The 10,494-nt window shown below is 49.4% G+C and overlaps 1 protein-coding gene across 1 annotated transcript; it reads left to right on the top strand.

Annotated features, from left to right (window-relative positions):
- The first annotated feature begins 773 nt into the window (after positions 1–773).
- Positions 774–9,819, top strand: Pax1 (paired box 1). Its single transcript, XM_070007620.1, has 5 exons — positions 774–1,072; positions 1,522–2,151; positions 3,632–3,774; positions 4,522–4,744; positions 9,728–9,819. The coding sequence occupies exons 1-5, from the start codon at positions 799–801 to the stop codon at positions 9,817–9,819; spliced, it is 1,362 nt and encodes a 453-aa protein (XP_069863721.1). The 5' UTR covers positions 774–798.
- Positions 9,820–10,494: the final 675 nt, after the last annotated feature.

Below are 10,494 nucleotides of genomic sequence, written 5' to 3'. Positions count from 1 at the left end.
AAAAAAAAGATTTCCTGATAGTAGGATTGGGAAGTAGCTCACAGCAGAAAATACCTTGGGCCCTTGGACTCTTGTCCCTAGACTCCCTGCACCTAGCGGGAACTTTAATTTTCTTTTAATCTTGAACTTACACACTGATGTTCAATCAGGCTGAGGCATTGCCCTTTTTCCTAGCTTCTGCCCAGGAAGGGGGCTGGGTGAGGCACTATATGCTAAATACCTTGATCAAATTTTATCCTCTCTCAACTTTTTCTTTTCTTTTCTTTCTCAGTGCTGGGATTGAACCTGCACCCTTCTGAATGGATGTTATTAGGCAAGCTCTATACCTTTGAACTACTCTCCCAGCTCAACGTTTATTCTCTAATATCTTGTTAGTAATAGTGGCAGAGGTGGTAATAAAACAAAAACCAAAAGTAACACTAGTACCACTACTAATACATAAGCAGTTTGAAATAACTTCCCTACCATTCCCAAAGCCGGAAGGAGGAAAAAGAGGCTGCAAGGGTCTTGGAAACTGGACCGTCCCTGGTTCAGCTGGTTTGGGGACGGTGTGTTTGTGGAGTGGGGGGGGGGGGCGGGTTCCGGAGAGGGGGGAGATGGGGAAAGGCGGAGGTAGGAGGACCAGAGGAGAGGGTAGAGTTTCTGGGCGGGGAGGGGGGCGCCGGGGCGCAGTGACGAGAACCAATGAGCTGCCAACTCGCGCGTCTCCGGCGTGACTGCAGAGATTGACGTGGAGGACACGTCAAATTGATTCTCGCACGCTGCAGCTTCCCGGTCAGACGAATTTCTCCCAATCGGATGAAGTTCACCCTGGGCCTGGGGTCGCGGGCGTGGAGAGTGTCCTGGGAGCGGACGGCCGCGGCACCTACAGGGCCTAGGGCGGGCGGCAGCGCACTCAGTGGCGGCGCAGCGCGCGTCTCCAGCCCGCGGCCGGGCCGCCGCGGCTCTCGGCTGGCGCACGCCCTCCCTCTATGCCTCTCCGGCGGTGGCGGCGCCCGAGCTCTCCCGGACTGCGCCGGGCCCAGCCCCCGCCGTTCCGGCGCCAGGCAGCTGGCTGGCTCGCGCGTTATGGGTAAGGGGCAAGAGGCAAGTAGGGAGCGGGAGGGTTTATAAGCAGGATCGAGAATCCAGAGGCGGGGAGGGGAATCCACTTTTCCTGGGCGAAACGGTCCTAGGTCCTGGATGGTCCTGGACGCCCCACATTCTCCGCGTGTTCCCAGCCTTCGAAGAGCAGGTCTCCAGTTTAGGAGGGGGATGCCTATGTATAGGCGCTCCCAAGGTCAGGAAAGGGCACCGATGGTTACAGCGCTCAGTGCCTCCCCCGCAAGGTCCCTATGCCTGCCCATCCTCTTGGAGCTGGTTCAGGCTGGTCTCCACCCCCTGGCCCACCGCTCCCGTGCTGTCTGCCTGGGGACCTCCGGGTCACCTTAGGAGTCGCGCCCAACGCCCCGCGTGGCCCCCTTTGGTTAACCCGCCGGTGTTTTCTCCCGCTTGGCTCACTCTGGCCTGGCGCATCCGCAGAGCAGACTTACGGCGAAGTGAACCAGCTGGGCGGTGTGTTCGTCAATGGCCGTCCCTTGCCCAACGCCATCCGCTTGCGCATCGTGGAGCTAGCACAGCTGGGCATCCGACCCTGTGACATCAGTCGGCAACTCCGTGTCTCCCACGGCTGCGTGAGCAAAATCCTGGCGCGCTACAACGAAACCGGCTCTATCCTGCCCGGGGCCATCGGGGGCAGTAAACCCCGTGTCACCACCCCCAACGTGGTCAAACACATCCGGGACTACAAGCAAGGAGACCCTGGTATCTTTGCCTGGGAGATCCGAGATCGGCTGCTGGCCGATGGCGTCTGTGACAAATACAATGTGCCCTCGGTGAGCTCCATTAGCCGAATCTTGCGCAACAAGATTGGCAGCCTGGCGCAACCTGGGCCTTACGAGGCTAGTAAGCAGCCGCCGCCTCAACCTGCGCTGCCCTACAATCACATCTACCAGTACCCCTATCCTAGCCCAGTATCGCCCACCGGTGCCAAGATGGGCAGCCATCCCGGGGTCCCGGGCTCAGCGGGTCATGTCAGCATCCCTCGTTCCTGGCCCTCGGCACATTCGGTCAGCAACATCCTGGGCATCCGGACATTCATGGAGCAAACAGGTGAGTTGTGTTGCCATCGGTTGACCTGTATTTAGGGGCAGAATCGAGGGCGGGCGGATATGAGAGTGAGGAAGGTCATACACCTCCGACTGGCTTTGGCTCGCGAGAAAGATTGGACTAGCTGAGGGAGGCTGGGGCAGGGAGGGTGCGTGTCCAGAGGCTAATGTGGGAGTCCTCCGGACATCTTGAACTTTCTCTGACAAACATGGAAATTACTTCCACAAATGGAAGAGGAGTCGCTCACTGCAAATTTGGAGGCCTGAAATTGCAGCTTTCTCATTCTTGCAAAACAATGCAAATGCCTATTGCCAAATCTAAGCTAGTTCTACGGTTAGTTGTATGGTTAGTTGTATGGTCTCTCACCATTCTCCAAGGGTTTTGCCCTTCCTTTTGCCCAGCGATCCTTTAGAATAATTAAATAAGGGGGGGGGGAGGAATCTATCACGTTGGGTGACCCAAATCATTAGCAGTTCTGGAAACCTTGCAGGTCCTGGATTTGGGATCCAGAATAATAGCAATACACTTGTAATGGAACTCAAAAAACAACTGTTGGGGGAAAATATGGGGAGGATTGTGGGGCGGGTAACTTCTGTGCTTGGCCAAGGAGGTAAGATGTAGGCCTTTCTCTTCCATTGTCCCCTGCTCCCTGCAGTTGGTCGGGGTGACAGTGCCTTCTGCCAGCAGACTTGGTAAGTGAGATATCAGCAAGCTTTATCCACAGTGCAGGAGAAAGGAAAGGAGGCTGGAAATAAACAGAATGCTCAGCTCCTGCCACTATTGGTGGAGTTTGCCTCTGTGGCCTCTTGCATACACTTTGTTTCTCCTGGTGGCTTAAACTCAGTTTCAGGAGATCAAAACTATTTTGGCACTGGGCAGCTGGTTGAGAAGGGACTCCACAAGGCCTGTGCTACAATCGGGAACTTTCCCCCAATTTCACAGCAAACACCTGAGCTGGAGCAGCTATTTGCCAGGGGTGTGAGGTGGATGGATGCCTCTTTTGAGAGATTTACAGTGTCTAAGAAGGCAGTTCAGAGTAGAATGAGTACCCAGTCTTCTAGACATTTATTGAGATGCTGAGAAATCTACACAATTTTCTCATGAGCTTGCCCTGAATTTGAACTTGAACTTTCAAATTGGGGCCTCCAGATACTACTGGAGGGGCTGCTTTGGCTGGGTGTGCCAGGCCACTGCCCCTGACTCAGCCCTTTCGTGGGAAGCGGGTTTAGTGATGGTGTAGGGAAGAACACAGCCTTTCTGTCCTTAGCCCAGTGAAAGTTGAACTGTTTCCGCTGTCCCTCAGACCCCAGTGACTCTCAGAGCATTTCCCCACTTGCAGGTGCTTCAAGAGCTAGCTACCTGGCCGGGCCTTCGGGTCCCGATGGGGTAGTTGGCTAGTGTCCAGACATCTGGTCTGAAGGTCTTCATAGGTGTTCATCCCAGATTCTGATGCACCTCCTAATTCATCTGGTGTTCCCCATAGGGGCCTTGGCAGGGAGCGAAGGTGCCTCCTACTCCCCCAAGATGGAAGACTGGGCCAGCGTGAACCGCACTGCCTTCCCTGCTAGTCCAGCAGTAAATGGGCTGGAGAAACCCGCCTTGGAGACGGACATTAAATACACGCAGGTAATCGGGAGGCATGGAAGAAGGTGATCTTTAATAGGCTATTGGGAGGAAGCTTGAAAGAAGGAAAAGAAGCTTCCTCTGGTACTGTGTCTGCCTGCGGCCAGCGAGCTTCTTTGGGTGGCATATTTTTATCCTTTACTCAGGTGACAAGTTTGGGGGAGGCTAGCTTTTGAGGAGACTGACTTGCCTTTTCCAAGACACATTTGCTTTAAAAAACTGGAAACAGTCTGACCCGGTGTCTAATGCCTATAAATACTAGTTACTGGGGATGGGGGAAGGGAGAAGAGAGGAAGCCGAGATCTGAAGATAGAGGCTCAAAACCACCCCAGGGCAGGAAGTTCTGTGAGACTCTTGTCTCTAACCAGCATAAAGTCAGAAGTGGAGATGTGGCTCAAATGGTAGAGCTTCAGTCTTGAAGGGGGGAAAAAAATCAAGGGATATTGCCTAGCCCCAGTACTGGCATAAATAAAATAATAAAGATAAATAAATAAATGGAGGCTGTATGACATTGTTAAGGAAGGCAGAGACGTACAACACATGGAACTCTGCATTTAGCTCAGGCGAGGAAAGACACGAATGACAAAGAAAAAGGATCATTTGGAAAGCTCAGACTTTTTTTTTTTTTTTGCATAGGGATAAGAGAGCAGGTAGCAAGGGGGGAAATGACGAGTTTCCATCACTCCCAGGCTTGCAAGGGGAAAGACATGGGGATTATTTGCTAACCACCTGTCCTTCTCTACCCCGCAGTCAGCCTCTGGCCTCTCCGCGGTGGGAGGCTTCCTCCCGGCCTGCGCTTACCCAGCCTCCAACCAGCACAGTGTGTACAGCGCTCCAGGAGGCAGCTACCTCGCCCCCGGCCCACCTTGGCCGCCTGCGCAAGGTCCACCGCTGGCGCCTCCTGGGACCAGCTTAGCGGTGCACGGTGGGGAGCTAGCTTCTGCAATGACCTTCAAGCATCCCAGTCGAGAAGGTGAGAGACTGAGGCAAGGAGCGGTCCGGTGATGCTAGACGGGTTAGGAAAGGTTGAAAGGAAGGAGAAGTGAGTTAGGGAAGAGAAGAATGGCAAGGAATTGGGAATGAGAAGAGAGAGAAAGAGACCGAGATAAAGAGTGAAAGAAAGAGAAAAGAAAGGGGAAAAAAAGAGCAAGACTTGAACTCTTCAGGTGGAGTTGGACTTAGCTCTGCCATCTGACCTCTACACCTGTACCCTTCCAATAATCTTTTTGTTTTCTAGGTTCTTTTATTTTAATTATGTTTTTTAAAGCCAGAATCCGGTCTTCTCTTAAAGGTTTTTTGTTGTTTTGCTTTTATTTCCTCTTCTTCTTTTTTAAATTGCCATTATGAGGTTTAGAATGCAAGGCTCCCGCTGGGTTCGTAAGCACTTGAGCCCCGCTTTTTGCTCTTTTGGAGATGGAGTCTCTCCAACTTTTGACTTTTCTGCTTGGCTTGGCTACAAGCTGATTACAGCAGTGTCAGTCTCCAGAGTAGCTAGGATTAAGGTTATTAACATACTCCGCCCCAAACACGCAGCAGGAAAGGAGAGAGCATTTCAATCATGAACTTCAAACTCAGCGTGTGTTTGAGGTCCTTCTGAAAGCACTGTGGCTGTGAATTGAACTCCTTCTCTTCTATAAATTTACTTATAAGTGAACTAAGATTTGAGGGAATTCATCTACAACTGGCTGCAGTGTGTGTGTGGGGGAGGGGGTTCTTCATCACCCACTAAGTTCTGGCTTTTTCCTTGGGAAAAGTTTTTGAGGACTCACCATTTCTTCCTTGCTCCTGGAGGGGGTTACTTTTGCTAATTGTCAACCTTCCTGCATTTAGGTATTGACCAGCAGAAAGTTGTAACCTCATCTACTGGGTGTGGGGTCCAGGGAAGGAAAGAGTCAAGGGGAGGGGGAGAGGAGATGGGGGAGGCTCTAGCTCCCTTGGGGAGGGGCATTCCTAGATGATAAGGGGGTCTGTACTGGTGGATTTACCTCCAATCCATGGCGTTTGGAGGACATAGTAGTGGCTGAGAGTGGCAGACTTGAAGATGATTATAGGATGGTCTTCCTCTTGGGTCATCCCAGGTAAAAAGTGCTATTTCTAAGTAGCCTTGGTACTACAGGGTGATAGTTTCAATGGAGGAGGGAGGAATAAGATGCCACCCAGAGCAGTAAAGGTCAAAAGTAGATTTTTCTATATCCACCTTTCTTAGAACACATCCTGGGGCATTAGGATAATGCTCATTTGTCTAATTATAGATGAATCCAAGTAAAGAAAATTTATAAAAATTGATGTCCTATTAAATTTAATTAAAAAGAAGATAACAATGCTTGCTCATTTAGGGGAAGTACAAGCAAGAAAAAAATTAAAAGTGGAGAATTAGAACTTCTATGAGCTTGACATTTAAGTACTGTTAAAGGTATCACAAGACTTAGTTGTTGGTTTTGTAATCTTGAGTTCTGAGTACCCCTGACCCCTGATTGTTGAAATTGAAATAGGAATAAAATTTATCTCAGTGTCCAAATGACTTAACTCAGTGGGTTCATTTGTATTTAAAAAGTATATCCCAAAATTTCAATGATTTCCCTTAGATTGATTCTAAGAAGAGGAAACGTTGAGGAAAGGATTCACAATCTTCCTTACAGCTGTTTCACAATACGATTACTTTGTTCTGAGGACATTTCAATCTTTACATAAGAAACAGATTATGACGTATACCTAATGACCCAAAGATTGCACTCATAGTTCCTGAATTCGAAACTAATTCTAGTTAATTTGGGAGAGGAAGGAACCTTAACATTTATTTAGGTTCATTTTTGATTGTTGACCCATAGGAACGATCTTCCTTTTTAGAAATATAGTCACTTAGCAGGGCCAATATTCATGTTTTTATTACATCTGCTTCCTAAAATGAAACACTCTATATGTTAAAATCCACACTCGTAATTAGCTACACTGGCTATTTAAGTAACTGTTATCTGTCTTGGTTCCCAGGATCTTGAAAGGTTCAGGTAACATGGAATGATCCAGGTCATTATTAGTAACTATTTCTCAAGCTGACATTCAAATGTTTTCATTTGAGAAGCATAAAATAATAATTCATTGTATGGCTGTTTTCAAGGCATGAGGATTACATACCCACTTGTATTATGATTTTTTTTACTCTGCTCGTTGACAGAAAACTGACTTCAAAGGTTTCTTCAAACTGACTATTGAAAAGACAAAGAGAATTAATATAAATTTTTGCCTTTTAATTTATTTTGTTATTCATAGGGCTTAAAACTCTTGGCCTGGGCGCTGTCCCTTAGCTCTTCAGCTCAAGTTGAGCACTCTACCATTTGAGCCACAGTGTGACTTCCAGTTTTCTGGTGGTTAATTGGAGATAAGAGACTCATGGACTTTCCTGCCTGGGCTGGCTTTGAACTGTGATCTTCGGATCTCAGCCTCCTGGGTAGCTAGATTACAGGCATGAGCCACCAGTGCCCGGCATGCCATTTATTTTTGAATTATTTTTAAGAAATTAATATCTTCAAAGAAATCCACCTTATAAGATAGTTTATAGCTATTGGTTGCTATTTAATTTTTAGTAATAATACTGTACATTTTTCTGGTATTTTTCCTTTTTGAAAGAAATTTAATGTCATGAATGTTCAATATAAAACAAATACAATTGTATCCCACACCCAATATGGTACAGAGATTAGTCTCCTCCAAATTAGGTGCAAATGAGCAGCTTAATGCCTAGTCAGACATCAAATTATGCATCACAATTTATTCATTTTATCTTGGTGAAAGGCAGTGAGTCTGGGCTTTCTGTTCAGTTGACAAGAAAGTGCAGCTCAGATGTCTCATCTTCTGAAGGAAAACTTTCATTCTTGGGAGGTAAGAGAACAGGAGAGTCTGACATTCTAGAAATCTCCAAAGTCATCCAAATATCTTTTCACAGCCATGGCAGGATCTCCTTTCCCTAAGTGCAGATCCTACCAAGACCTCTCTTTACAAGACAGCTGGTATTTTCAGCAATATTTTCAGAAACCACCAAACTTTTGGACTTTCAAAATCTCACCCAGCTGGGCTTTAAAAACAAAACAAAACTATAGATAGGGGAGGAACCTAAAGGCGTAACACCTCTGTGCTGCTGATCATATGAAATAATATTTATCGAAATGAAAAAAATGAAAAGATTTGAAAAGCAAGTCTGTTTCATATGACATATGCACAAAGAAAGCTTATTGTTTATATCTGTTACAGATATATTATAGCTCTATTTCAGTCATTTCTGATCCTCATTTTCATTCTTGAAAGATCCTAAGAACCATTTTTGCCAGGGATCACTAGGATGTTGGCACACTTAAGCTATAGGACCCACAGCCAGTTGGTCTCATTTGATCTAACTCTGGGAGACCCATTCATCAGATCTTCTCTTTCTCTGGGTGTCATTCCCAAAGTGGTGAGAAAAATCCCATGCAATCCCAATGTTTTAAAAATGCCTGTTCCATGAGACCAAATGAAGTTGTAGAATGCTTGTCTTCAGGTCAGGCTTCTGGGTCCCCAGCCTTACCCGCCTACATTTCCCTTGTCCTACACAAGGGGTGGGGGGGTGTATAGGAAGGAGCAGCTGCAGAAAGAAGGAAAGAACTACAAATAGAATTTGTCCCTCCTCCCCTCCAAGGTAGGGTGGAATCCAGCTCCCCAGTGTTTATTTTTCAGGAGTTCATTTTCCCTCATCTCTAAGGTAACCAGTCCTTGGCTGAGAACTCTCCTTCTCCTTGGATGTTTTCTAAACAAGGTCCCCACTTTGAAGTGTGTGGATGGGGAGAAAAGAAAAGTTTGGGTACTCCTAAACAACTTCCTTAACAACTGTATTTAGGAGAAGAGCTCAAGTATGGGAACGAGCCCAGGAGTCTGTTCTGTGCTAGAAAAGTCTTTAGAACGGACCAAAAATCTCTCCAAAGATTCGCGCGCGCGCGCGCGCGTGAGTGTGTGTGTGTGGTGACTCTTGCCACGGGGTGTTCTTTCCAGGTCACAGCAAACTGGGCTGATGAGCGCAGCGGGCAATCCAGAGCTCCCTCTCACCTGGAATCGAAGCTTCGGCCTCTCCCGGCAAGGATTTGTTGGGAGGGTAAACATTTAAAAAAAAAAAAAAAAGCTCCTTTAGCTATAACAGTTTGTGTCTCCTATGTAAGAGAAGTTGAATGCCCCCCACTCCCCTCCCCTCGGGTTAGGAAAGGAAACTTAGGCTTGCACAATCATGTCGTCAGTTTTTTTGGCTTTCAGTAGCAAAACTTGGGCCCCTTCCCAAAACCCCAAATAATAGAGCAAAGCGCAGAATACTGCCAAATCTGGCCAGCTCGCTGTCACTTAATCCGGAGGCCCCGAGGCCCCGGGACGTGCTGTGCCTGTGTGGTGAGCGCGTCTCGATCCCTGACCTCCTGGGTCTCACGACGTCTGCAGCTCCCGTCAAGGAAGACCTCCTCCTAAACCGGAGGTCTCCGGGGCCGCGCCCGGCAGGAGTGTTTGGTGATCCGTTCCTCACACGAGTTGCATCCTTCCCCTCCCTTGGCCACCGAAAGCCACCACGCGCGCGGCCGGTGTCCACGGAGGGGACTGTTGCCGACACCAGTGCGCTTGTTGGGGGGTCTGGGATGGGTGGGTGGTCCGGAGGACGCGCTAATGTCAGCTCCCGGCTTTACGCTGCTGAAGCCTCCATGGGATCTGAGCCGGAGGTCATCAGTACCAGGGTAAAGAGAATTAACTGTCCCCACTCTGGAGGAAACCAGATCCACTTGTCAAGCTCTCCGCGCACAACTTTGTCCCTTAGGTGGAGAGGGCAGGTTGTCTCCCAAAGCTTTGGAGGAGGTCGATCGCGCCCGGCGCGTTCGGCAGCATCCCGGCTCCCCGGGTCTCCAGCAGCGCGCGCCGCACTAGGCAGTGACCCGATGCCCTGTGCTTCCTCCCGCAGTGGCCGATCGGAAGCCACCGAGCCCGGGCGGCAAGGCCCCAGACGCCCTCAGCAGCTTACACGGACTGTCCATCCCGGCCTCGACCTCCTAGGGGCAGCTCTTTGAGCCAGTGCCGGAGGCCGAGCTGGAGCCCGAGCTCGGAGGAAAACCACGGACCGGCGGGAGGCCAGGGGCCCGCAGTTCCGTCCCGCAGCTCCGGCGAGCGGTGCCGGCAGAACCCGAGGAATCGTGGAGGAGAAGCCGGCGTCTGCTCGCGGGGCACGCTCTGTCTACTCCGGCCACGTCCCGCCTGGCCTCGCGCCGAGCCTGGCCCGGCCAGGCTCGCTACACTTCCTTTATGGGCTGTGTTTTTGTCTTTGTTTTTTTCGCTTTCAACGGCTTTTGGGAACCTTGGCTTTAGACTGCTGCACCCTCTTCAAGGACATCAGCTCCGACACACCTCTCTCTCCCTGCCAGCTTCCCGTTTTTTTTCGATCCTTTTGTCTGCCTCTCTTTCTCCCTTCCTCTCCCAGCCTCTTTCCGATCTTTCTCCTTCCCTCCTTCCTCTTCTACCTCTGTCTCTGCTCCTTTCCTCCCTCCCCCTCTTTCCCTCCCTCTTTCCTTTCTCCTCCATCTGCTATCCTCCCTTTCATTGGCTTTCTCACTTTTTTTTTTAAACCATCAAGGACTCTATTCCCCTTCGTTTGTTCTGCTTTCCTCCAACCCAGGAAAGCATCAGACCAGGCTTAGAGCGTTGGCTCCCTGCTCCACAGCCTCCCCTCCCCGC

This window comes from Dipodomys merriami, unplaced genomic scaffold, assembly GCF_024711535.1.
Source record: "Dipodomys merriami isolate MVZ:Mamm:240054 unplaced genomic scaffold, mDipMer1.0.p SCAF_7, whole genome shotgun sequence".
Lineage (NCBI taxonomy): Eukaryota > Metazoa > Chordata > Mammalia > Rodentia > Heteromyidae > Dipodomys > Dipodomys merriami.
This window is presented reverse-complemented; position numbering and strand designations above follow the sequence as displayed.

What these genes read in the sequence shown, in the direction of transcription:
- Pax1 (XM_070007620.1), top strand. Translation starts at nt 799, where the DNA reads ATGAAGTTCACCCTGGGCCTGGGGTCGCGGGCGTGGAGAGTGTCCTGG. An exon ending in GGCTGGCTCGCGCGTTATGG is followed by an intron (nt 1,073 to 1,521) that starts GTAAGGGGCAAG and finishes GCGCATCCGCAG; the next exon opens with AGCAGACTTACGGCGAAGTG. An exon ending in GACATTCATGGAGCAAACAG is followed by an intron (nt 2,152 to 3,631) that starts GTGAGTTGTGTT and finishes TGTTCCCCATAG; the next exon opens with GGGCCTTGGCAGGGAGCGAA.